The sequence below is a fragment of the Silurus meridionalis genome, chromosome 14 (assembly GCF_014805685.1).
Source record: "Silurus meridionalis isolate SWU-2019-XX chromosome 14, ASM1480568v1, whole genome shotgun sequence".
Classification (NCBI taxonomy): domain Eukaryota; kingdom Metazoa; phylum Chordata; class Actinopteri; order Siluriformes; family Siluridae; genus Silurus; species Silurus meridionalis.
In genome coordinates this window covers 8965953-8993701 of record NC_060897.1, presented here as the reverse complement: position 1 = coordinate 8993701, position 27749 = coordinate 8965953, and the positions used below count along the sequence as shown (strand labels likewise).

The 27749-nt window shown below is 36.8% G+C and overlaps 2 protein-coding genes across 10 annotated transcripts; both read left to right on the top strand.

Annotated features, from left to right (window-relative positions):
* The first annotated feature begins 1182 nt into the window (after positions 1–1182).
* zgc:66474 (uncharacterized protein LOC327500 homolog) lies at positions 1183–18563 on the top strand. 4 transcript variants are annotated; one of them, XM_046866152.1, is made up of 16 exons: positions 1183–1526; positions 3867–4327; positions 4522–4908; positions 6807–7010; positions 7243–7452; positions 7835–8413; positions 8614–8823; positions 8908–9138; positions 9913–11316; positions 11550–13118; positions 14279–14989; positions 16542–16677; positions 16771–16854; positions 16932–17026; positions 17113–17170; positions 17529–18563. In XM_046866152.1, the coding sequence occupies exons 1-16, from the start codon at positions 1337–1339 to the stop codon at positions 17561–17563; spliced, it is 6564 nt and encodes a 2187-aa protein (XP_046722108.1). In that variant the 5' UTR covers positions 1183–1336; the 3' UTR covers positions 17564–18563. The 4 variants fall into 4 exon arrangements, with proteins under 4 accessions (XP_046722108.1, XP_046722107.1, XP_046722109.1 ...); XM_046866151.1 differs by having other exon boundaries at positions 14276–14989; XM_046866153.1 differs by lacking the exon at positions 16771–16854 and having other exon boundaries at positions 14276–14989.
* Positions 18564–20311: 1748 nt separating this feature from the next.
* LOC124397264 (zinc finger protein 510) lies at positions 20312–26422 on the top strand. 6 transcript variants are annotated; one of them, XM_046866796.1, is made up of 9 exons: positions 20499–22118; positions 22222–22263; positions 22600–22769; positions 23100–23978; positions 24696–24828; positions 24921–25004; positions 25080–25177; positions 25267–25343; positions 26015–26422. In XM_046866796.1, exons 3-7 carry the CDS (start codon positions 22626–22628, stop codon positions 25172–25174), a joined length of 1335 nt encoding a protein of 444 aa, XP_046722752.1. In that variant the 5' UTR covers positions 20499–22118; positions 22222–22263; positions 22600–22625; the 3' UTR covers positions 25175–25177; positions 25267–25343; positions 26015–26422. The 6 variants fall into 6 exon arrangements, with proteins under 6 accessions (XP_046722748.1, XP_046722747.1, XP_046722749.1 ...); XM_046866797.1 differs by having other exon boundaries at positions 20518–20641; positions 21983–22263; XM_046866792.1 differs by lacking the exon at positions 22222–22263 and having other exon boundaries at positions 20312–20641; positions 25080–25160.
* Positions 26423–27749: the final 1327 nt, after the last annotated feature.

The window sequence follows — 27749 nt, the reverse complement described above, 5'->3', positions numbered from 1 at the left end:
TCTGTTGCTTATTTATTAGAATAACTCGAAGTCTTAACTTATGCATATTCGGAAGAAACTAAGCAACATCCAATTCTTCATAAGGCATCTTTGTAATTATGTAATTGTTAATGGATTATAAACACTTATGTAATAGTGTATACAGTAGCCTGCAAGCATGGCCATGCTGGCAGGAATTGGATAATTAGAGATGTGTAGGATGGGGAGCTTCAGGGATCAATTCACCTTTTAATACCATTATTATGACACCATGGCAATAGAAACAGTCAATATTGTATACAAATGCAGTGTAACAGAGCATGGCTTTACAGACAGGTATCTTATACACTGAGAATGAATGCTATTACTAAAGCAAGAAACCCAATGAAGACATTTCAACAAGTCTCCTTTCACTGCAGTTACAGCTGTGCCACCCACATACATCTCTAACACAAGCATCATTATTACTCTTATAAAATGACCCTTTTTTTGTGCATTTTAGTGGATTTTTTTCTGTGCATTACAGGATTTAAAGTCATAGTAAATTGTGCGTTCTTCAGGAAAGAAAACGCACTTCAAGAAAACTTTTCTTGAAAAGTCCATCTTGTAAATGTCCTTCCTAATTATCTGCGACCAAATCAATTTCTTATCATGTCAATCATTGTGGAATGAAAAAAAAAACAGGTATCAAATCCACACAAACATCTTTGAGCTTGTGCAGTTTGCTACAGACTCAGTTGGTGAGCTCAGACTAGTGCACTCTAACCATATATATGTATATACACATTTACATTTGCTGCATTTAGCAGACACCCTTGTCCAGAGCGACGTACAAAAGTGCGCAAGATTACAAACTTAGTATAAATATAACTTTTGAATTCTACAATGCAAACTTGGAAAGTTTTTTAGGAAGAGGTAGGTCCTCAACTGTTGCTTAAAGATGATGGACAGGGATGGACATCTAGGGGAAGTTCATTCCACCGCCTCGACTGGTACCACCTTCTTTCAGTCGAGCAGTGCTGGAGGATCTCTGAGGTATGCTGGTGCTGGTCCATTTTTGGCCTTGTAGGCAAGCATCAGTGGGATTTTATATATATATATATATATATATATATATATATATATATATATATATATATATATATATATATATATACACAATTTTTTTTCAACCAGGCTCCGTCCGCTAGATGGTGATAAAGATTGAGGCGCTGCACACTGTAGCAGAGCGCTACACTGCCGTAGGAAGAAGAGCTGCGCTATCGCGACGATAGCAAGCTAGTTATTATTTTTATTATTATTTTATATCCGGTTTTATTATTAAAACGCTCATCATTCTGGGGACAAAAGCTCAAAAATGACCAAGCTGCAGCTCTTGCACCGTGCTCTAAACGAGCGGCTGATGGCGGCGGTGGAGCAGATCATGGAGATGGTGGGCGGCACGGTGCTGGAGTATGAAGAGGAGACGGTGAGAGCGCGCAAAGAGAACGAGATCCTTAGACGGAGGCTCCGGTGGATGGAGGGTGAAAATCCCACCGACTGGCCAGGTACTGAACATAAGGATGGGGCCAGCTCAGGTTCATTTCCCCCTCTCCCTTTTTACGGGCCATGTGTTTGCACTCAGGTTGTGGATACACTACATGTTTGCCCATTTTTCCCTATATCCCGAGTCATTATTTAGATCCATAGCTAGCATACGGACACAGTCAGCTAGCTCATTCTCCGGTATTATTAGCCCGTTACTGCACCATGCTCCGGTTTTTGGATGATGCACTCCGAGGCTCAATCTTCCTTCTGTAATCTATAACCTGCACCAGTCCAACCTAATGAAAGTGTTTATGTTTTCACTTGCATAAACACCTTCCTATTAAAGTCAGAAAAAAGTGATTTCTTGCTGTTTGTCGCTATCCAGAGCCGTTTTAGCTCCAAAATAACGGTGCCAGACTGGAGTCGGTTCATTTGTATCGGTTCATTGCAATGAGTCGATTCACAAGTACTATTGTCTGTCACACTTTATTTCCTCAAGCTTTCACTTTCTTATTTACATTAATCTTAAATAAATAAATAAATAAATAAATAGGTAAATAAATATTAGATTTTTTTTAAAGATCTAATGTCTAATTCATATTTAATGCCTAATAAGATCCTGAAAGTTTTGTGTGTATATATATATATATATATATATATATATATATATATATATATATATTAATATATATGCTCATACAATTTAATAATACAATAAAACAATGAAAAATAACACTAAAAAGCAAAAAACCCAGCTTACAAGGGACTGCTGAAGCTTTAAAGAAGGAAAAGGAGAACTGAGATTCAAGCCTGAAGCCTGATTTGCAGTTGAATCTTGAATTTTAATGTGTTTTAAATGTCAGTAAGACTGTATTTTAATTAGTGACCTGTTGTTTAATTAATTCTAATTATGAGTTCTGTAATAGCATTAACAAAGCTAAGATGAAAGAGTCTCCCCGAACAACACAACATATTTATTGCATGTTTATTGCATATTTATTACATAGAGAAAGTGTCTGATGTCTCACCCTGTGACTTACAGAGCCTGCATCCTTAACGATGGTTTATTTCCAGCTTTTGTGCACATACGTAAACATTATTCTCTTAATTTACTTCATATGTCACTCTAGTTTTGCTAAATATCCACCAGTATCATTGTTACTGCTGATGATGAAGCTGTTTTTTCAATGATGTGACTCAGTGAACGAACTGTTTTTTGTTTTCGACTTGTATTGTACATTGTGAAAAGAGCTATAGAAATAAACTTGAACTTAAACGTGTATGCTGATTAAATTCAACAGCAAAGAAGAAACAAAAAAGAATAGTTTATCTAGATTTAGAAAGCTAAATGACTCAGTTAGTTACAAGTATAAAAGCAGACAAGGAGGTAAAAGCATACAGTTAATACACGAGTTCCTGCAGGTAAGCTTCTGCTGTAAGTTTCCCATGTTGAACAAAATAAAAATGATTACATATTGAAATATATGAAAACACAATGTTATATAGTTTAAAGGATTTTAAAGAAGGGGGGCTCTGTATTGAAATGCGCCACTATTTTCGATGTGTTAGTGGTGATATAGTGCTCCACAGCTTGCACCATAAAACAGCATGACCAAATGATAATAATAATTAAAAACTATTTTATCTAAATAAGTCACATTGCACAATATTAGAGATCAGACTATTAGTCCATAGTTAGTCTGTCTTGTACTAATGCAAATCTTACTGCTCAGAGTAATGATCTGAGAAAAGCGCTTTTTTGCTAAGTGATGCGAAACATCAGACACATTATTAAGCATGTCAAATATTCACCTCTAATCCCGATCAGTATGAACTGCTATTGATATTGTGGTATATGTGAATATAAATTGTGAGGCATTTCACCTCGATCACACAATTTCATTCTTCTTTTCTCCTAACATACACCTTGTAAAAATTAAGCATTCAGCATTGCAGCTTAATTACAGAAAACCAATCCAAGTGCACATCATCTTTCATTCCATGATTTCCATATTTGTGGATTTGAATACTAGTGAAACAGTTTACGTCCCTCTCTTGGAATTCAGTATATAATTGCTCCCACACGGTTTCTCTTTTTCCTCTCGGCACTTTTCAAAACACAGTTAAGCATATCTTGCCTAATTGCCTAATCTATTTATTATTACTACAGCGAAACACAGACTTTCATTTGTTTTTTGATTGTACACTTTCATTTTTTTGTGTATTCTGGTTTGGATAATAATACACTGCCCCCTAGTGTACACTCTTATGTTACATATTTTGTGTTAAGTCAAAATAATTAAACATAATATAAAATTGTAATACTATTTGCATATTCTGCTTTTTTGTATGCTCCACAGATCCCACTGACTTCTCTGTTCCAGGTGAAGCTAGCCTGGCAGACACATTAGCACTAGAGTCCCTAATTATCAAAACAGAGCCTATTGACCCCTCTGACTTCCAGCTATATGGACCTGACACAAGTCTCACTGCATCAGTATGCACTGACAATATGGAAATGGTTCATCCTGGTACCAGTGCTTCTGCTGCTGCTGGCATTCCTGATGGTACGGTATGGGACTCAGCACAAAGCTATATGGCTCCGCTGGACTTTGACCCAACTATGTCAACCATGGCAAGGAACAGGAGCCAGAGAAGATCTTTTGCCTGCCCAGACTGTGGTAAAGTCTTTGCAAGAGAGCAGAGACTGATGTTTCACATGCGGGTTCACTCTGGCGAGAGACCTTATACATACCGAAGGCGTAAAACATGCTTTTATGGGGATAAGAAACGGAAGAAGAAATTCCGTGGCCTTTCCAAGGTGAATGCATGTATTCATATTGTGCATTAATGCTTATTTTAATGCATTTATGCTTTGGTTATAATGAACTAATCCTTAGCAAATAATTAGATCCCCATAGCAAACAAATGGTCTGTCTATGTGCATAGAAATGTTATTTAAAAAAAAAGAAATTTGTCTTGGAAAAACTCATGATAATTTGTATTTTTATGTAGACATCAAGAGAGTTCATAGAGGACCTATCTGACTCATCAGAACAGACAGAGAAGAGTACAGGATCGGCTAACGTCGGTGTCTCAAAACGTGTTGGTCCTGCCTCTGCAGAAGTGGAGCCAAGTGAGGTGTCAGATGAAACCAGTGAACACACCAGCAGCAGCAAGCTATCTGAGACCAGTGTTGCCAGACCTGTAGGCCTTAAAGCTAAGCAAGGAAGAGAAAAGCCCAAGACCACCCAGTGCCTGCAGTGTAACAAAGCCTTCACTAACGTATCACGGCTGGCGGTTCACATGAAGACCCACAGAAAGCCACTTCCCAGTCAGGATGAACAGAATGTACAGGGAGACCGTGACGCAACAGACAGTGGATCACAACATCTTCCGAAGGTACAGAAATGATAGAAGGGTCTGTAATAAGCCTGAACACTACAAAAACAAAAACAAAAAATACATTAAAAATGCATTAGTGTTGCAGGAAGGGAAATTTTTAATAAGAATCCAGTAGCAGGCATGTCGTTATAATGTAGGTATTTATTAATAACCAATAAATAATCAAAATAATAATAATAATTATTATTATTATTATCAATAACCAATAAATAATAATAATATTATTATTATTATTATTATATACTTGGATTTGTACATTATTTAAAATGTTGGTATTGCATATGAAAAGCATTGGTGGGTTTTTTCCCACTTGGATTCAACAATACACGTTTAAAATGAGGGACTTAATAAATCACCACTGTGATGACGAACAACATGAACTGATGAGGCTTTTGCAGCAGCATCTTCTTGAGATTTGTACAGTGGTAAGAAACTTTCACACTTTTTTACTGTTTTTATTAAGACTGCATGCTGTTCATACCAAAGTGTCAATATGTCATTCATTGTTAAAAAAACCCCCAAAATAATGGCATAAATACGTAGTTGATTACTTTGAGGTGTTTTTCCTTTTCAGATTCTCTATTCAAAAGAGTAAAATACGAAGTGGACTATGGAGAGAATGAAGTATTGCCATGTTTATAGCTTTGGTTCCCAAGACTTTTGTTATGTATTTGTAGCTATTTATGAATGTATGTGTATATGCACTTTTATTAGGAGCACTGTACTGATACTGGGTAGGGTTTGCTTTCAAAACAGTTGTTATTCATGTTGTAAGATGTTGGAAACATTTATTTGAGATTTTGCTCCAAGTTGATCCATTGATTGCATCACTGCATTCGTACAGATTCTTCAGCTGAACTGTAAATCTGTAAATCTCCTGTTGTAATGGATGCAGATTATGTGAGAAGCTCACTGAAGAACACTGACCTCATTGTCATCCTCACTTAACCAGTTTAAGAAATTGTTTGCTTTGTGTCATGGTGCATCATTATGCTGGAAGAACCCAGTTGGTAAATTGTAGTCAAAAAGGGATGCACATAATCAGGAACAATATTTGAATAGGTTGTAAGATTCAAGCAATGATTGATTGGTATAAACAGGCCCAAAGTATGCCAAGAAAACATTCCCCACACAATTATGCCACCTCCACCAGCCTGGAATGTTGGCACAAGGCAGTTTGGCGCCATGGATTCATAATTTTGATGGGGGATTCTGACCCTACTATCTGTGTGCCTCAGCAGCAATTCAACTTTGGTGAGTCTGTGCCAACTGCAGCCTCAGATTTCTGTTCTTGGCTGTCAGATTTAGAACTATCCACCTCATGGGTTTCAGCTCACCACAGTTGTACAGCAGGCATATCAGAGTTACTGTAGCCTTCCTGTCAGCTCTTTCGGCTGAACAATTCTGGACATCGACCTCTCTCATTAACAAGGTGATCTCTCTTATCAACAAGGTGTTTCCATCTCCAGACATAAAACTGAAGGGTGGCCGATGTCCAATTATGATATTTAAAGACATTTTTGCAAATAGGTTTTAGACCCACATGGTTGTGTTTTTCTGAAGCATGCCAAATCAATTGAATTTGCCACAGGTGAACCCCACAGTTTTAGGGACATCATAAGATTTTTCTACTCATTTTCCTTCGATTCTAATGCAGTTTTTGTATTTCTGTCATTGTATTATAAATAAACAAGTAAATAAATGTATTTACTTCACAGTAAAGTTGTATGAGCTGAATTAGCTGAACAGCTGGAGTGTTGCTTTAAATTTAACATCATTTATGTATCAATATTTAACATATATACACGTCAAAGTATAACCAACTGTATTTAAGGACAGAATAGAAACATTAACCCATGGTAACCCCTCCCACCTTCAACTTCCTTTTCTTTCAGGCGATAAGGAACAATGAAACTGAGGTGGAAAAGGCAAAAGCTATCGGTCAGAGGCTTTTTCAGTGTCCCGAGTGCAAGAAGATCTTTGCTCGCTCCTGTTGGCTCACCTTCCACTTGAAGTCACACGAACGAGAACGTAAGCGGCAGAAAAAGAAGCAGCTTCAAAATAAAAACGCGAAGGACGCTCTTCGAGTTTCGGAAGAGGTAAAACCTAAACTATTCAGATTTTCCTCTCACAAAATACTGAAATGTTTCACGTTTTCACTTTAGTTTTCTTTTAGTTCCTCTTGTATAACCAAAAAAAATCCTAATCTTATACTGCTCTATTCTATTAAATGGAGGTAACATGCTGTTCATCATTTGTCTCCTTAGTCAAGTTTGTCCAACTTTTTGCACCTAATCATTGACTTATGTTTTACATTTTTGCTTCATATAGCCGAGGAAAGAGGTAGCTACTGAAAGCAGCAAAGTTCCGGTACTGAAGAAAATCTTTGCGTGCCCGTACTGCGATAAGGTTTTTGCTCGTGAAGGGTGGCTCGCACCACATATTCGGAGTCATACAATTAAACAACAAAAGAGTGATATTATTTCTGATGCCATCTTACCTAATTCTACCAAAAGAAGGTCTCGGCGCGTCGTTACCCAGGTTGGTTTTGGTTTTTCGTACATTTTTTTCTTATGTACATCGAGCCATTTAAACCTGTGCACAGGGGCACTGTCATGCAGGAACTGATATAGGTCTCCTAGTTCAGGTTAATGGGAAAATTTGATGCACCCTATACAGCTATGTACCTTCAACTTTGTGGTAACAGTTTGGGAAAGAACCACATATGGTTGGAAATGTCAGGTGTCCCAATACTTTTGTCTCCGTAGTTTATTTGATTGTGATTAAACATAGCTTTTTTTTTTATACATACATTTATACACACATTTAGTATGTTTTGAAACAATAGTGTGCAAAAATTTGGACTAATGTTTTAGAATCAAATTTTAGTAAACCTATATTTCACTTTTCGTTTTCTGTTTAGCCCTCAAGCGAAAGCAGCAGTGAGGAAAAGAAAATTACTGAGCAGTCATTAGGAGAAATCGAAGATTCTGATTTAGTAGACGAACTACTGAACAACGAGACTTCTGTGCCCAAGAACATCCCCACGGAGCTAATTACAAACCCAGAAACCCAAATAATAATCAGTAATAATGCTGAAGATATCAGTATTGAATCTCAAAGCATCAGTAACAAAACAGAAACAATCCCAAACAAAATTGCAGAGGACTCGACCCTGGTCCCTGATGACTCTCCAGGGCAAAAAGAAGCAGTCAAAAAGTCAAAAAAGAGATTTCCCTGTCGAGAGTGTGGCAAAGTTTATTTGCTGGCTGGTTGGTTGAAGACCCACAAGAAGATGCATAAAAAGGAGCGAATTCTGGAGGAGAACAGGAGACAGCTTATGATGATGAGCGAATTTGGACAAAATGACAACAAAGAAGGGGGACAGAGCCTCGTGGAAACAAACATCGAAAAGAAGCAAAAGAAGAAAAAGAAGACGTTGGCACTACAGGATAATCTTGTTGACAAAAAGAAGAAAAAGAACCAGCTTACAAATGAAGTGGTATGTTATGTAATTTTAAAATAAATGACTTTTAATTTGTCTATGGCAGTTGTTATTCCTAAGAAGTCTACAAAATTTGAATGAACTAAAACCAGTGTCTATTGTTGAAATGCAACATAATACACAAAAGTGTGTAGTGTAGTTCATGTTAGATGAGCTTTTTCTACATGTACATGTTCTCTTTTCTTTTCTGCTTCAAGCTGCTGCAGAATATGGATAACACTTCCGATGTGCAGACAGACGCAGACAAAAGCGAAGAATCTGCAACTCGTGGCCGATGCGTTTGCAAAGACTGTGGCAAAGTGTATGCTAGAAAGAACTGGTTAAGCTTGCACATGCTCGGCCACAGAAAAGCACTGATGGCCATTCCCCAAAAATCGAATGACGAGGCCCTGAAAAGTGATGGGCAGGTATTTGGGTTCTTCAGCAATATCATGAGAAGATTTGTTTCATTTTTTTCAGTGTTCAAGCTAAAATTCCTTTGCCAATTTCAGACCGCGCAGGAGGGTTCATCCACCAAGGATTCAAAAGGTCAGAAAGGAAAAGACGGCGGTAAAGCATCATTTCCATGTCCCTTTTGTGATAAAGTCTTTCCGCGAGCAATGCGGCTGATGGTGCACATGCAGATCCACTCAGGCGAGAAACCGTACTCCTATCGACAACGTAAAGAACAGTTTTACACTGACCTGACAAGACCCAGAGTGCCAGATACAGACAAACAGGAGGTAGGAAAATATATGATGAAACCCATGATGGCAACACAAGGCTGCATGTCAGACTGACCTGAATCGCAAATGTGCTTTTTTTTCTTTTTCCCTCCTTTGTAAATAAATCAATTGTTCCTTGTGGAAGGTGTGCAGTCCCCCACACATGGGGCTGAGGATTGTCTATCTTGTTGCAGTGTTAATGCGAATTATTTTAATTACATTTTTAGAAACATATGTTTTCACAGTAACACTGAATACTGACAGGAAGCAGATACAGATTGCGAGTGTCTTCAAGCAGCATTGCTGTATTGAGTAGTTCGATCTTGGCCGATCGCATCTTATTTTAATTTTTATCTGCCTGTGGTTGTTTACAAATGATTAATTATTATCTGTGTCCAAGCAATGACTTTGTGGATCTGTTTTTTGGAATTTATTAGTTCCACAACATAGCAGACATTAAATAGAAGTCACTTAAATCGTGTTTAGAACAGTGGAAAAACTAACCTCGCCAATTGAACCATGTATCCTGCTAGAGTTTTTTTAAGACAGGAAAGTCTACACTGGCTAATACACGATTGCCATCACACACTATTTGCAAATAAACATTCTCAATAAACAACTGTTTTTACCTGCCACTTGAGTACCTTGACACAACACTTTGTTCTTTCATTCTTTAAATGTTCTTTTTAACACAAATAAACTAAATACCACTTTAGTGATATTCTAAAGTGGTATGTGGCTAAAAGTCTTCTCTCATTGAGAATTACTAATTGCCAACTTTCCTCCCTGCAGCCTGCAGTAGAAGGCAATGATGAAAAGGGGAATGATGGAGGAGGCGAAGTGACTAGGAATCAGACTTCTGCCGTGTCGCAAGGCCATGCAAGTGCTACAGAGCCTTTGGAAACCGTTCAACCCCAATCAGTTTGCACTGGCAGAAAATTCAACCTCCATCATCTACAGTCATCTGGTGCTGCTACCATCCACAGCACAACTCTTACAAGAACTGACACAAAATCAGACAGTAATTTTAGTTTGCAGCCTAGAATTGTTCTTGATCCAGTTATAGCCGAATCCAGCCACTCCGCATCATCTGAAAGGGGGGATTTTAAACCAATAACTGTGGAAACTAGTGACATTCAGCTGCACCAAATGCGTGACTTAGAAACAAATAATGCTGCTACAGGTGAGCAGGTGATGAGTCATCTTGCTCCATTTGAAAACACAAACCTTTACGCCAGCCAAAACACAGTGACTGAGACAGATCATCCAGCTGTTGTTCATGTCAAAATAGGTTCCATTCATAAATATCCTGAAAATCGTTGCAGCTCTGAAAAGCTTCTTGTCAGTATAGGGGCCCAGCAGACCTCAGAAACAGAGTCACCAGACCACAGAAAGGCGGAAATTTGCAAAAAGAAGGGTCAGGTAGAAATCCAAGAGTATTCTTTGCTTGATGTGAAGCAGCACAAAGTGCCATGTGACCCAGAACTTCTGAAAATGGATAGAGAATCACAACAGTCAGGAAGTCAAATTCACACCTATGGGAAGTCAAGTTTTTTTGGTATTGTAAAAGCGAAAAATATTTCACCCCACTCTGAATATCAGAAACATGACATTGATCAAGCTTGTAGTTCTGATAAAAGAAAGTCAACTGACATATCTCTGATAACAGTTCCAGAATTTGAATCAAGTTCCAATGCAATACATCAAGTGTCTCATACAGAGTCAGGATATATGATTCTCTCAGATGTTAGTGATGATGATGAGTGGGCAAATATGTCTGATAACTCAGATGAGAAGAAAGAAAAAATACCCTTGAAAATCTCTAACCCGCTCCCTGAAGGGTTGTCTGATACAGGATCCATCCCTGGCTCCTCTCATGCAGCTAGTGACCCAGATGGAACGATGTTAGAAAAGACTGGTGAACAAAATTACCTTGACGGTACACTCCACAACAGAGATGAGATGGCAGCCAATTCTGTCCAACAAACAGAAGAGCCTAGTTCCACCGGTCAGACGAAGTGGTGTTCATGTTTGGCATGTGGTTTAAAGTTCGCTGGTGAGGCTTCCTTGACAAAGCACATGAGGGTGCACTCTGTGTCTGCGGTGACCTACCAGAAGCCAAATGACTACAAGACACTGAAGAAGAAGGTCAAGAACAATGAAAAAAAGATTAAACAGCAAGTTGTCCAAGTTCAGGTATGCGACTCCGTCAAAGGAAAGAGTGCTACAAAAACTAGCAAAATTTTAAAATAGCTGTCATTGTGCAATATTTAGTCATATAGAAAGACAAAGCAGTGACCTGGGGTTTAATGTGTCATTTATAGTTATTTTAAGTAACATATCTTGAGCCTTTTATATATTTAATTAGAAACAATATTGATCTATACATTTTTTTTTTTTTTATTCTCTTAAACTTTTTCTTTCTGAAGACATCAAAAGTAGGTAGTGCTGATTCGAGAGACAACTCTGAAATCTCAGGGAAAAGCGACTCAACACTGGTAAATGTCAATGCAGCTAAGTTATCTGGATGCCCAGACATTGGTGCAACTAGTCGAAGTTCCAGAGCGGACTCAAAGAACAGAAAAACCAAGAAAGGAAAAAAAGCTCTGCGCTGTTGCTACTGTGGAAAAGCTTGCAAGAAAATAGAACTGCATCTCATGCACGACCACCCGAAGGAACCTAAGGTGCTAGAAGCTTTGCATTTTAGCAACAAAGTTGAAGAAAGGAAAAGGTTATTGAGCCTTCTTTGCAGCAAGAAAACACAGAAACATGAATATGCTACAAGGAACATACAGGAGGAAGACCTTGTTCATTGTATTTTTTGTCAAGGGTATTATCAGCGAAATCAGTTTTGGAAACATGCTTTAATATGTGAGCAGAAACAACCCAAACAATCCATTCTAGCTAAACCTGGCAGAAGTACAGATCTTTCCAGCACTAGCCTCAGATCAAGGCCCAGCTTAGCACAGAAAGCCTTTGATCCTGAATGTGGGAATCTCATCAAAGGTACCTCCTGCAATACTGTCCAACCGTCCAGTCCAGAGTCAGTGAATCTTTCCTTACTGAAAGCTGAAACTCACACTACACACCATTTATATTACGTTTCTCCTGTTTCACAAACTGGCAGTACTGACATAAACCCAGTTCCTGATCAAGGATCAGAGAGCCTGTCCATTTTATACACTGATAACAGCACAGCAACAAGGATTCTTGATTCAGAAACCTCTGGAACGCTCATTCTAGACTCACTCCACAGTGCACTGGAGTATTCCTGTGCTCCGCTTCAGGAATCTTGCCCCAGCACAGTACATCATGTTCTTGTTGAGAACCAAAAATTAACAGATCTCCCACTTACAGCAAAAGCCATTTCAGGAAAACAAAATCAGTCCACTTTGGAACCTGAAAACAGGCTTAGTCTCTTAGACACAATGACCTCTGATCTACAACACACTAATCAAGATTTACAAACCTTTTCTATGCAAACATCAGATTGCAGAGAAAAATATGTTATCCCTCATGAAGTGAGCCATATATTTACTGAGAGCAGTGATTTCCAACCTACCACTGATCTAAAATCAGACTGGACTACTACACCAACTTTGGACTTGAAGCAACACTTTGGCTCTGATGCTAGAGAACCAGAGAGAACCGCCGTAGTGATGGCAGAACTTGTATCAGAGCGGAACGCCCAAAGTCATCCCCATTTAGAGTCAACAGAATGTCTAGTTGCAAACATTTATAGCATTGAGTCACAGAAAACTCCAAATGTTCAAGTTTGTGGAAAAGATGAGCACAGAGCCCCTGACACTGAATCACACTGTCATCTAATTCCAACTCAAATTCCTACAGAAACGTACAGTGCAGCACAAAAGCTATTCGATTCTGAAGGTCAAATAAGAGATGACATAAATGAGGGTGGTAATTGTACAGGTTCAAAGAGGAGACAAGACACTTGGAGCAGGGATACAAAGAGAAGACGACAAAGTGACCCCTTACAGGTACACTTACTGTGTTAATTGTTTATTGTGTATCTTAAATAAATAAGGTTTGTTCGTGTACTCCGTTGTTTTATTTAAAGGGTTTTGGTATGGACTGCAGTGTGTCAGGGTTATTGGGATTCTAAAGGTACTAACTAATGTAATAGTGTAATGAGAAATTATGTGTAAATAAAATGTACAATTATATTAATTTTGAGAATTATTTTTTGTTTTCATAGAGAATGACTTAGGCATAATGTGTGGTCAGTACTAGTGCAACTGGTATTTTCAGGGAAGTGGTAGCCCAGTGGTTTAGGCTCTAGGTAAGTGATCAAAAGGGCAGGGCTTCAAGCCCCAGTATCACCAAGCTGCCACTCTTAGGCCCTTTAGCAAAGCCCTTAACCCTCTGTGCTCCAAGGCTACTGTATCATGGCTGAACCTGCCCTCTGACCCCATCCTTCCTAACATTGCTGAGATATGCTAAGAAAGAATTGACTGTGCTGTGCTGTAATGTACATGTGACAAGTAAAAAGCACCCTAAACACTTTAAGGGTGCTACAAAAAAAATCTGTTGGTTATGCATCGAATGCAATGGCACTGTTTGAACAACATGCTAATCTGCATACAGTGCGCATGCAGGTCACATGATCGCATTATTTCAAAAAATAACTGGGAATCATCTGCACTTGTGAAGTGATCAATAAGGGTGGATTCACGTTAAAAGTCGTATTGTTGCACAACCACACTTTCAGACCACACCATCCCACCAATCCCTAACTTTGCAGCTTCATTCCCAGTTAAAATGAAACTCCACATTTGACTTTTTATTAAAAATAAATAAAAAATTAATAAAATCATAATCTTTTTGAGAATATTCCAGGATTCCTACTGAATTGTGAATCAGGCAGAATTATGACTGGAGTATCTTATTACACATCAAATGGTGATTCATTGCATAATACTTAGTTGATCGCATTGAAAATCACCTATTGCTATCAAAAGAAGAAAAATCCTTATGCTTATATTTGGTCTTTGTTCTCTGTAACCATTTCACGAGTGCAGTTTAATCATCTTCTGCACTCATTGATAGACACCTGTACCACAAACTCACAGGTTGCAGAATTATCCGCTAATGTTTTCCTACTTTCTCAGCTTAATGTTATATATTCTTTCCACAGCAGACATCAACAGACGAGAGAGAAGCTTTGCCAGTCACTTCTCAAATTCCTGAGATGAAGTATGGTTTACAAATATCTGATGTCTGGACCAGTTCAAAAAGCAGCAAAGGAAAAGCTACATTAAAGCTGAAGAAAAAACAATACTGTGTGTATTGTAAGAAACCTTCCATTCACATGACACAGCATCTCCTCTCAGCACATGCTACAGAACCTGAGGTGGTGAAGGCCCTTAGTTATGACAAGAAGTCAAAGGAAAGGAAACAGTTGCTGGATCTTCTGCTGAGCAAAGGAAACCTCTTGCACAGAGATGTGGGGATGAGTATAACTTCAAGTGAAGATCTTCTACCAGTTAATCAAGAAGGTGATCCTAATTCAAATAAGAGCCAATGCAGAGCCAAACAGGATCATCCTAATCCTGAATCTGAGTGCAGCCATGTTTCAGACACTGGTCACAGTGCAACAAAATCTTCAGGTTCTCCCTGTGAAGATGTGGGGATAGTTAGTGAACAGCTATTTGCTGATCTTGGATCACAAAGTTATCTTAGTCCAGACACCAGCTTGGACAGGAACGACCATGTGGGCAGCTCTCCGGCCTACGATCAGACTGTAACTAGCGAGAAAGAAGACAAGAAAACTGAAGCTGAACAGCAGCCAAGCAGCCAAAGCTTACACAGAGTAGAGAACAGGAGGAGGAGCTCTCGAATTCAAGCTCAGGTAAACCATATCCTAGTTATTACATGTTTGTTTTAATATTGAAGACATTAAATCTGTATTTTCACAACAAGTTTAAAGATGATGCCTCATATGCATTTTTTCATTACATTGGTTTGACATCCATTCTGTGCTGCTGTTGAAGCTTATTATTATTCTTCAACCAAAACATTTTAAACTGCTACTTGTCCTTCAGTCTGTTCTGACTTTGTATACTATGACTTTTCTAACTAAACCAAATAATGAACATTGGATGAAATTTCTATTTATTGAAATGTAGAAAAAATGGACACTATAAAAACTACTAAACCTTTCAAGCTTTATTCACCAAACTAAAGCTATTCTGACTTTCAAAACTCAGGATCACAATTCTGCCATTACTGGTGCTTTAAGAAGTCACTTTGGATAAGATCATCCGCCAAATATAAATAATGTAAAAAATAATAATAATAATTATAAAATAAAAAACTCTTGAACATTGACAGAATTCAGTGTCTGACTTTGAATATTCTGGGCTCAAACTTACGTACTTGCGTATCTGTAACATGCACATCTCACTTTACATTCTGCTCTATCAATGCTACACATTCTCCTTCTCTCTTTCAGTACTGCCTACCAGTAGTAGCAGGCACATACTACTTCTGTCTTCTATTTGTCATTTATCTTTCTACCAGTAACTGTCTCTTCATGTCATGTTCTTTTTGTCTGGATTCCTACTTCAACTATCCTCAAATTGTTTTGAACTTTTTTTGCAACATCAAAATTTGTTGTTATGAACTTTACCTACCAAGTTACTGATCTGCTGCCACATTTTCTATTGCAAAAAAAGCTATTTAGTATAAGACCATATATAGACCAGCATATTAACAGCTGGTAAAATAATTATTGGCAGCAATGTTTCAGCTCATAAGCCAGCTGTGTTTACACTATACGTAAAGCTTTTTTGACGTTTCGAGCAAGATGCCACATAGAACCATGACTCATTCAGCCACTTCAAATTTTCTTCATAGATTTTCTTAGCGATGTTTAATCAGTTCATTATATTTTTTCATTTTTTTATAACCCTTTTCTTGCATTGTTTCTCCCCTTTTACTTCTGTTGACTAACTGTGCTTAAGACCCACAATGTTCTGTCCAAGTACAAATGCAGAATTCACACAGTGAAAACATTTAGTTTCAATAGAAATATGTACAAACATGTAAAACATTTGTACAAAAGTATTAGGACATTTATTTTGTTTTTTTGTTTTTTTGCCCGTATATTATTCTTATCCAAACTGTCACTACAATGTTAAAGGCCCATAGTTTTATAGGATGTCTTTGGATGTAGAAGTGTTACATTTCCCTTCACTTGAACTAGGAGGCCTAAACCTGGTCCAGAATGACAATGCCCCTGTGCCCAAAGTGAACTCCATAAAGATACAGTTTACATGGGTTGAAGTGAAATATCTTGAATGGCCTGCTATAGTGGTCTAACCTCAATCCTATTGAACACCTTTGGGATGAATTGGAACGCTGATTTCACTGATCAGAATTTGTATCTGTTTCCAAAAAAGCCAATGAGGGTAATGGACAGCCATTCAGATGATGCAAAGAGCATGTCACAGAGCTCAAAACCTCATACTTGCCAGCACTGCAGCGCCACCTTCTGCAGTCACTACCACCTTCGCAGACATGAATACACTCACACAGGTCAGTTAAAATAATTGATGCATTTATTCCTGTCAAAACACACTGTTGTTTATTTCAAGTTTACTTAGTATCAGTTTCCTTTTGCTTTTGTAGATGAAAGGCCTTACTGGTGCAACCAGTGTAATATAGGCTTCATTCAGAAATATCGCTATCGAAACCACAAAATAACCCACCACGGTGAGTCCCAGGGACCATCCCTGAAATGTCCATGTAAAAGATTTACAGCGTTTTACAGTGTTCGTTTTGTTCTTCAGAAAACAGACAGTCAAGCAAGTCCAAGGATCCATCCAGAATGTGCAAAAAACAATCTCACGTTGAAGAGAAGCCGACAGAGAATTTCCATGAAAAGGTTTATTAGATGTTGCCCAATTATTATAATTTTTCATGTAAATGATCTTGACAAAATGAATTTTAAAGTAGCATTTTTGTATGCAGCAATCAGACGACAGCACTGCAGCTACATCTGAGGAAAGACCTGACTTAACTGACAAAGGTAAAACAAAATACAGTTTGCTTTACTCTGAGAAGCTGCCCAAAAAATGTATAGGCCCTCAAACTCACACACATTTTATAGTTACAAAAAAAACAAAAGAAATAAATGACCTGGACAGCTGCAACCAGTTTACTGAACTACATAGTATGTGTAGGTTTATAGACATATGCAAAATAGAGCTGGTGTAGGTAATAAAACTTGTTATAGTGGTCTAGTAAAAAGATTGGATCATAAATTGGTAATATCCTAAAAACAGCTCTATATAATGTTCCACTATATAATTGTCTCAATCATCCTCTAGCTTTGTTAATGTCTGACTATATTTGTGCATTAAAACATGTTCCAACTTATGTTTCAGAAACAGGAGATTTGAAGGAGTTCAATGATGAATAATGACCTGACTGCAGACAGGCATCAGACGGTTTATCAGAAATGGTGTCTGAAAAAGCATTTGCAACATACAGTTTTATGAGATTAGAAGCTTTAGTTACAGCATATTGTCAGAGTATTTTTTTTATATATAAATGGACAAATTCCAGATTTGTATTATTATTATTTTTTTATTATTTCTTTGTTTTTATATGTTGTTTATTTCTTATATTTTGATCAAAATGACAAAACACTAAACGACTAAAATTGTGTTCATTTTACTGTATCATCCAGGTGCTTATTGGTGTGTGTAATTGTAAGCATCAAAAAAATGACAAAGACAGATGAATGAGTGTTACTGAGTTTTGTAGTTGCATAATTATTGCTTTTGTATTTTGCATTTGATTACCCGGAAGTTACGCACAGTTAAAGTGCAAATACAGGTTTCTACACAATCAAACATTATCTACATGTTGGAAGTTGGAATATGTTGGCGCTTAACAAAATTGATTGAAAATGGGAAGAATTGTTTTTTTTCTAAGGTTTAATGATTAGTTGTTTATTAATGAATACATGGCTGCCTGAGGATTATTCATTTGCTTCATGTTTACTGATGAATAGTGCCTCCAATGCTTTAATTTTTGGACATTTTCGTTTCTCATTTTATATACTGTCTGTATCATTATGATATTTTGCTTATAAATCAAAAACTGAGAGCGACATTTCTATTCTATTTACCAGATTTTGAAAACATTGTATATTACTGAAACGGCATGCACTGCACATGAAACTTCATCACTGATGTTACCTAAGTTCACTGTAAATAGGAACTGAGAAAAAAGAGAAGAAAAAACATTGGATTTTGTAAATTGTGTACTTTTTCAACACAGAAAGTTGTTAGTTTTTGTAACCAGTTATTCCATGTGCCACTCAAAAGGATAACAAGAAGCTAAGTAGCCATTCAAAGCCTTTATCCAGTTGAAAAGTGTAAACAGGAGATAAAAATAAAAGATAGTTTTCGATATGAATGTCAGCACACTGATTCTTCGACTGCTCCCATCAGCAATGTTGCTAATAACCACATGAAGAATAGAGGGTAAGAAGATGAAAATTGAGTAGAAATTACAATGCTAAGATTTCAGTATGGTTAAGATGTTTTTGAGTGTGTGTCAAAAGTTTGCAAACACCTAGTCTTATATTGTTTTTCAGACATGCATGTTCCTTTGTTTATATGAAACTAGTGGTGGACGAAATTTCATACACATTTACTTGAGTTAAAATAGAGATACACTTGGTAAACTATTACTCCAGTAAAAGTTAAAGTGCTTCCTTTACACTCAGTTAAGTAAAAGTATTTGCTATCAGATGTACTTAAGGATCCATATTACTATGATTTATTATGGCTTTAAGGTCCTATTATCATTTTTTTTCACAAGATTCTTGCTTAATCAACTCAGTTTATGCGAAAAGACTCTAATGTTACTACAATCTATTATCAAATCAAGTCAAATTTTATTTGTCACATGTACATTTATACAGAGTACATGTAATGAAACACTTGTTACAATAGAAATAGAAAATATCAAACATATGAAATAATCAGAGTTATGATGTTAGCAGACTGCCTCAGGCTCACAGTCAGACATGTAGGAGAAGCTTAATGTTTGGGGTTATTTTGGAACAGGAAAGGTTGGAGACTTATTCTGAGTTTGAGGAATACTGAAACAACAATAGCCACCATTCCATACCTCAACACCATGCAATTCCATCTGGACTGTGCTAATTGTAACCAACTTCTTCATACAACAAGATAATGAAAAAAGCATACGTCTAAGTTCTGTTAGAATTGTTTAGAGAGCAAGTATTTGAAAGACTGTCATCAATCATGGAATGCCCAGTCACTGCACCTAAATCCTATTGAACTGCTCTGGGATGAGCTGTATCTCAAAGTCAGAAAGAAATATCCTACTTGCAAAGAACACATTTGTCACGTTTTATAAGAGCCATGGCAATGTATATATACACACCAATGTATTAAAAATCTCTCTCTCTCTCTCTCTCTCTCTCTCTCTCTCTCTCTCTCTCTCTATAGAGAGAGAGAGAGAGAGAGAGAGAGAGAGATTTTATACATTTTTTAATTAAGAGGTTAAATTTAAATCTTCAATGCAACACATATTTATTGACAGGTCCATTTTTTACTTAGATATAAATAATAAAGAAATAAACTTTATAAATAAAACAATTGTCTGTTTTTATTTTTTATTTATTTGTTTTTTGGGGGGGTTTTTTGCGGTGTGACAGGGTGCATTATCTTGTATCTTGCTGGTCACTGCCATTAGGTAATACTGTTGCCATAAAGGGTGTACTTTTATCTGAGGGTGTTCAAGTAGGTGGTACATGTCAACATTGACATGATTGTCAGGACCTAAGGTTTCTCAGCAGAACATTACTCATAGCATCACACCGACTTATTCACATAGTCTATTCACAGACTAGCCACTGGGAACACCGGATGGCACCTGCTGTTTTGGAAATGCTATTCTGCTTTTAACACATCGATTTATTCACTTGCTGCTTGATCAACTCCATCCCTTAAAATGTGCTCTTGTAACGAGATGTTTCATGTTTTCCAAGTCTTGTCACTGCTCTTAATGTTATAGATGATCGGGGTATCTGCAATATATGGTTTAGCCTAATGGCTGATTAAGGAATGGAAGTGTCTGGGATTGAGATCAAGTGTCCACTAGGAGGCAGTAGAGAATCAAGGGGGAAGAATGAATGTCTCGTATTCTCTATGCAGTGCCCTTTAAATCTAACACTGAGCCATTCGGGGTTGGATTAATGTCAGTTTGCGAATGTATCAGACGAGATACACTCTGTAATAATTAACGAAAGACTAAACCAGTTGAAAAATGACCAAGTTAGACGAGTTGAACGTGTTTCTGAGCGAGAGACTGTCGGCGGCGGTGAACGAGATCCTCGACACCGTGAGCAGGATGATGCAGGAGTACGAGGAGGAAGCGGCCCGGATCCGCAAAGACAACGATTATCTAAAAGAAATGATCAAGCTCACAGGATGGAGTTTTATAGAAATAAATCCGGGTAGGATTATTTCCATGCAAACACAGTTCTTTTTTCGAGGCGTCAAATCTAACCAAAAAAAAACCCAGGTCGATATAAATGGCAGAAAAGAGAGAGAGGTGTGAGAGGCTCTGTCCGCCATTGGGAGAGCTCGGGTTTGTTTTTGTGAACAGTCCTACACTGAATCCCTTTCTGAAGCATTCAGTCTAATTCGTTACCGTTCAACGTTTGAACACTTGATAAACCAACATTCAGATAGTCCACTAATGTAACCCAAATTAGAAATAGAAATGTATAGCGTTTATAAACGTTAATATGAGATGACTACTGTAGATGAGAAACTGCTTATGGAGAAAAGTCTGTCCCATGGTCTCCTTCAATCCTTCTGCACTGTTCACTGTTTAAAACTTTATTTTTTTCATCCTAGAAATTACTAACATGATAGAAATGTTAATACAATTAAAAAAATACTAAAAAAGGACTCATGTCATTTAGGGTATAAGTGATCAGACTGGGCCTGGATCAGACACTCCAGTGTCAACATCAGCCTTTCTATTCTTAAGTTGAAGATTCAGTATTTCGCAATACCAATGATTATATTGTGATCCAATGCAATGCAATGCAATACAATAAAAGGATTGGCCTCTAATCCAAAGGTGCCCAAACTTTTTTCTATGAGGGTTCAGAAAGTAAACTCGATTGTGGCACACCCACTCAGAACTGAGTACATTTCCAGAATAACAACAATGGACAAATCTAACACATTATAACTTAATATAACAAGTTAAATGCTAATAGTTCATTTCTGTTAGTCTCAATCATGATATCCTTACAACATGGTATATTATAAGGTCTGGTCATATGTGGAGGTAAATTTGAACATGGCGAGGAAAAACATCCACCAGTTGACATTTTAAAAAGCCTAAATTGGATATTTTAGTTAAAATATCAGTAATGCTGCTGAAAAACCAATAGTGGTTGGAACCCTGAAGACACAAAAAGAAGCAAAATTTCCACACGATTGGATTTGAAAAGACAGTAAACATCTGAACCAGGCTTGACTGATGGCATCAGGATAGCGAAGGACACTTTCATTCACAAGTTAAACTGAATGCGTACAGACAAAACGTTATCAGTGCAGATCAGTTCAATAGAAACCAGGTAAATGTGTCTTTTGTGGCAAGAAATCAGGACATATAAAAGTTGTGCTTGGTATTGTTTTGTTGATTTTTTTTGTTGTTTTTGAAAAAGTGAGGAATAATTAAATAGTAGAAGTAAAAAGTTAAACGAGCAGTTAAAGTCATGTTCTTGACTGTAAATTGATTATTGACTTGTTTGCTTTCTCACCAATATACTGTGCAGAAGATGGGCATATCTACCTGTATATATGAGGTCCAGCACAGTATGGATGATTTTTCTGTTCTAACAAACCTGATCCATCAACTTGGTTGAAAATGCAGTGGTGGAGAGTAACGAAGTATTTTTACTTCAAATTCAAGTTGGTGCAAATTTTACTTCAGTACCTCATAATGTGTTAAAATGCTGATCTTTTGTACTTTGAAATTAATTCGTAAACTGCATTAAACAAGAACCTTTCACAGGACACCAACCGTAGCCATGTGGTGCAGAAGTGTTTCTACGGGGTAAGGGTCTTACTGTGTGATTAACATTTAAGAAAAGTTTTTTATTAAAAAGGTATAATGTGCAGGAAATATTTATTGAGTACATAATAATAATAATTAAAAAAAAACAGTTCTCATAGATCAGTACTTCAACTTTTCATACTCAAGTACGTTCAACGGATGTATCTGATTTGTCAGGAGCTAGAAACATTAGAGCGCCACCAGGACATTGGTTTAAAATGACCGGAGTTAAACATTTATTTGATTCAGCTTGGAAATGACCAAACCATGCTGGACTGAGGTGCCTCAGGGCTGTAGTATTGTTCCCTCTGATGTAGGCTTTTCAATGTTTCACAGGTCTGTCCCTTGGAAAACAAGATGGTATGTCAAACCTGCAGCACGAATCAGAGACCTGGGAGGGCTGGTGTCAAAACCCAGAGCTGAAGCAAGAAAGCACAAGCATTAAAATAGAGCAGCCAGACCCGCTGTACCCTACACACCTCGACTCTGACTGCACCAATGCATTTGTATGTAGTCCAAACTTATTTATAAACTTGTATGTAGTTCTCAAAGCTTATTTATGTATATATGAGAGTGCTTTTGATTATATTTGAATAATCAGGAAGGTTCTAAATAAACAGGTTTTATTATATGCTTCACTTGAAGTATTGGAAGCCAATTATTTTTTATTTTTTGCATTTGCTTTTACCAGACATTTCGCAGACGTTTATTTCAGACTGATTTATAGAGCAACTTCACACTTTGCGCTCGCATATATAACACTTAACTCGCATGTTATTATTTACAGTTTAACTCAATGCTTACAATGTCTAACTAGTCTAATTTTCCTCCTACAGCCAATTTCTGATGTGGAGATGGGTTCACCAATATCCAATGTCTGGACAGGTTTGAAAAGAAGCAAAGGAAAAGCTAAATTAAAGCTGAAGAAAAAACATTACTGTGTATATTGTAAAAAACCATCCCTCCGTATGACGCAGCATCTCCTTTCAGCACATGGCAAAGAACCCGAAGTAGCAAAGGCCCTTAGTTATGACAAGAAGTCAAAGGAAAGGAAACAGTTACTGGATCTTCTGCAAAGCAAAGGAAACCTCTTGCACAAAGATGTGGGAATGAGTAAAACTTTAGCATCATCTAAACAGCATGCCAAAGCCAGATCTAATACGGACTCTGTGCAGTGCGTTTATTGTCTTGGATTATATAGCAGTAAGAGTATTGCTAATCACGTGAAGAGATGCAAGCATAAATATCCATACAAAGCTGAAGCTAGCACTGCCAGTCCCACGTTCAGTAATGTCGCTTCTCAGCCAAGTACCTCTTTAATTAAATTGAATCAAGAAAGTTCTCCTAATTCAATTAGGTCATGTAAAGACAAACAGGAAAATCCCCATTCTCTGTCTGGAAGCAGCCATGTTTCAGACACTGGTCACAGTGCAGCACAGCTTTACATTGACCCAGAATCTGCAGGTTCTCCTTGTGAAGACTTGGGGTTAGTTGGTGAACAACTATTTGCTGATCTTAATTCACAAAGTGATCTCACTCCAGACACCAGCTTGGCCAGGAATAACCACACAGACAAAAAAACTACTTGCACCTCTCTTGCCTACAATCAGACTGAAACAAGCATGAATGAGGACAAGAAAACTGCCACTGTGCAGAGCAGCCAGAACTTACATACGGAAGAGAACAGGAAGAAGAGCTTACATGTTGAAACTCAAGTAAGATATTAAGTGATTACCTATTTTCTAACGCTAAATGTATTCATCGTTTAAAAAAAAAAAAAAAAAAAGGTACACCTTTTCTTTTTTTTTATTCTACTTTTTATTCTTGTGGTCCTTTTTAAACATCCCATTCCAATTTTAGTCCTCATTTGCTGTTATAATAACCTTCACTCTTTCATGAAGATGTTCCACTAGATTAGTGCGGACAGAGATTTGTGCTCATTCAGCCACAAGGACTTTAGTAAAGTCAGAGACTGATGTAGGATGAGACCTGGTGTGCAGTCAGCATTCCAATTCATCCCAAAGGTGTTAAATAAAGTTAAAGTAAGAGCTCAATAGAAGGCCACTCAAGATCTTCCACTCCAAACCATGTAAACCAACTTTGCACTGGGGTAAAAAAAAAAAACATGTTTGGGTCTCCTAGTTCATGTGAAGGGAAAATGTATTGTTACAGCATCCAGAGACGTCCAATACAATAAGTCTCCAACACTGTAACCACAGAGTTGGAGACTTATTGTATTGGACGTCTCTGGATGCTGTACACACCATTATCTACATTTTGTATGTCACACATTTTTTTTGTATGTCCAAATTAAGTTTTGAACATTTTTTCAACATTGAATAGCAGTGTTGAAGTCCCTATATGTAAATGAGAGATTGAGTTCGCCCACTGCGTACAATTTACCTCCAATGTGTATCTGTTTCTATACAAAGTCACGGACTATTGACAATCCTTTAGACGAAGAGGAGAATGTCTTACAGAACTCATTACTGCACATCTGTCAGCACTGCAGCGCCACCTTCTGCAGTCCCTATCACCTACGCAGGCATGAATACACTCATACAAGTCAGTATAAGCTACAAAATATTTATAAACCTAAACACATTCATTTGTTTCATTCTTGGCTTCTTAGTTCCTGTTTAATTTTAACATTTTAGATGAAAGGCCTTACTGGTGTAGTGAGTGTGATGTGGGCTTCATCCAGAAATACCGCTATCGAAACCACAGAATGACCCACCATGGTGAGTTCAAGGTACTGCCCCGATATTTTCAGACAGTAGTTGCACAGTGTTTTGCAGCGTTTATTAATTTTTCAGGAGAACGGCATTTAAGCGTTAACAAGGATGAATCAAGAAGGTGTAAAAAGCGGTCTTCTGGTGGAGAGGAGCCAGCAGAGAGTGAGCTCCATTAACAGGTTGAACTAGAAATTGCTATTTTATTTGTTTTTAATGTGATGCCATAAAGTAGCCCGGAAAATGTACCTTTTTATTTATTTGCATACAGCAAATGGCTGAGAGCACTTTGTGGATATTTTAGCCTTCCAACGTTTTTGAGGAAAGAGTTTGACTCAACAAGCAGAGGTAATGAGATTTGACACTCCAGTTTCAAAGTTTATAGGAATTTTAGAATATTTCTCAGCCAGGGATTTTCAAAGCATAATTACATTTATAATTTAGCAGATTGTTTCTAAAAATATTGAATGTTTATTAGTGATGTTTTGTCTAGTATTTGTAAATATATTTGAAATAAATCCCATTTCATTTCTGAAAAGCCACTGAAAATCCCATATTCTTAGTCATGTGCATTCACAACATGTAGCATAAGTCCCTAATTCTGGAGCACATTGTGTCTTACCATACATTAAATAAATCAGCAGATGATAACTCAAAGTGACCAACAAATGAAGTGTAACGTTGGCAACTAAATTCATGAAGGTTTTTCAGAGTAAAATGAAATGTCTGCTACTGTGTTGTGATATAAAAGAAACTGTGAAGAAAGCAGTGAGATGAGCATTAAACTATATATATATATATATATATATATATATATATATATATATATATATATATATATATATATATATAGTAATACTTATTATTAATGCATTATTACTTTATATTAATGTTACACTGTACATTTTATATTATGGGTCCTTGGCTGAGAAATTATTGAATTCTAAATATGATATTAGTAAAATGTGTTGAATAGCAGTACTATTTATATATAAACATTTCTTTTCTTTCAAATACAGAAAGTCTCTCAATGAAGGAAGAGCTGACTGCAAAGAAAAGAAAACTCATGAACTATGTGCCAGAGTGAGAACCGGTGAATAGTGTATAGTTGGATATTTTATTTCCTTTTTTTTTTTTTTTACAAATTGTAATAATTGTTATTAGCCTTTACCTCTATGTTTTTGTATTGGTTTTTATATCTTGCTTAATAAGATATTTCGAAACACTCATGAACACTCCAGTTAAGTGCAGTTACTTTTTGGTATGTCATCCAAATGGTTATTATTGTGCATGATCAAGTGCAAGTTACAGATGACAAGTGTATTGTTATTTTAATTTGTGTGTGTGAGTTTTCTACTAGCAGAAACATTAATTTTATTGAGTGGAAGTAAGCACCACTAGTATCTCCAGTAAATTGCTTTACTTTGGTCAGTGTCATATGACTTTTTAATTACTGTGCTTTCTGTTTTGGCAAAAAAAACTGATTTAAGCTTTTTAGAAATGATTGCAGGTCTGAGTTGGTGCTGGCTGGTCCTAGTCACCCTAAAGCCAGCTGAAATGTTCAGAACTTTCACAATTCCAAGAATCTCATTACCATGTCAGTCACTGAAGTTCATACAGACATCACACACAACCCTGTATAAAGGGTAAAGAATGATTGCAAATTCATTTTAATTCTGTGATAAGATTTGATTATGTTATGGGGTTAACAATAACATTATTAACAGCATCACCTGAACTTATTATGTTATTCTACAAATAATAAAATACCTGTAGCTGTAGTTCTTTCTGAAGCTCATAAATAACACTGTATATAATTGTAATGTAATATAAAACACACTATAATATGTAACTTTTTAAATTTAACTTATTATAATGTAATATTTTATAAATATGTCTTCACTTACTTCCACCTCCTTTGAATTTGTGGTGATTTTTGTTAATAATTAAAGGGAAAAATACAATTTGATTATAAGTTTATGCAATTTTCTCTCAAACAGCAAAAAATAACCCATTGTGGGAATAATTTTTTGGATTGTATGTGATTCTCTTACCAAACTACCAGAGGGCGTTGTATTTATTAGGAGAAGGCAACACCCCATGTCTGTGTGAAGGAAGTAAAAAAAAAAATGGGGGTGTAAGGGACTTGATAACACTTATGTTAAACACTTATGTTAAAATTTTGTTGTTTTTCTTTACATTAGCATCAATTAAAATGTGTATTAATACAGAAAAAATATTGAACTGTAGACTGACTGATTGCATTAGTGACCTTCTAAAATCATTTTTTGTAAAGGAAATTTTTTTAGGGGTTTATTTCAAGAGTCAAGTCAAGCGACTCATGATTTATTTGACTTAAATCATGAGTCTTGAAACTAATTAACGAAGTGATGTGCTTCTATACAATATTTATAGTACATAAACAAATATAAACCACAAATTCCATCACATCATCCATCTAAAGACAAAATGTTCACTTATCGTGTGTGTGTGTGTGTGTGTGTGTGTGTGTGTGTGTGTGTGTATATAGTGTGTATATGTTTGGTATGTTGTGGACCATATCAACATGTGCATTGACAATGTCACTACTGTCAAACACATGAAATGCTTTTCTAATCAGAAGTCATGGATGAACTCCGAGGTCCGTCTTCTGTTGAAAGCAAGAGATGCTGCTTTTAAATCTGGCAATGCAGAACACTACATCAGAGCCAGGGCCAACCTGAAAAGGGGTATTAGGAGAGCCAAACTCACATG

Bases quoted from the DNA above. Each gene is read 5' to 3' on its own strand.
- zgc:66474 (XM_046866151.1), top strand. From the start codon at position 1,337: ATGACCAAGCTGCAGCTCTTGCACCGTGCTCTAAACGAGCGGCTGATG. The intron at 16,678-16,770 runs GTCAGTTAAAAT...TTGCTTTTGTAG, and splicing joins ACATGAATACACTCACACAG to ATGAAAGGCCTTACTGGTGC. The intron at 17,027-17,112 runs GTTTATTAGATG...TTTTGTATGCAG, and splicing joins CAGAGAATTTCCATGAAAAG to CAATCAGACGACAGCACTGC.
- LOC124397264 (XM_046866791.1), top strand. From the start codon at position 20,452: ATGACCAAGTTAGACGAGTTGAACGTGTTTCTGAGCGAGAGACTGTCG. The intron at 20,642-22,599 runs GTAGGATTATTT...AATGTTTCACAG, and splicing joins TTTTATAGAAATAAATCCGG to GTCTGTCCCTTGGAAAACAA. The intron at 24,829-24,920 runs GTCAGTATAAGC...TTAACATTTTAG, and splicing joins GCATGAATACACTCATACAA to ATGAAAGGCCTTACTGGTGT.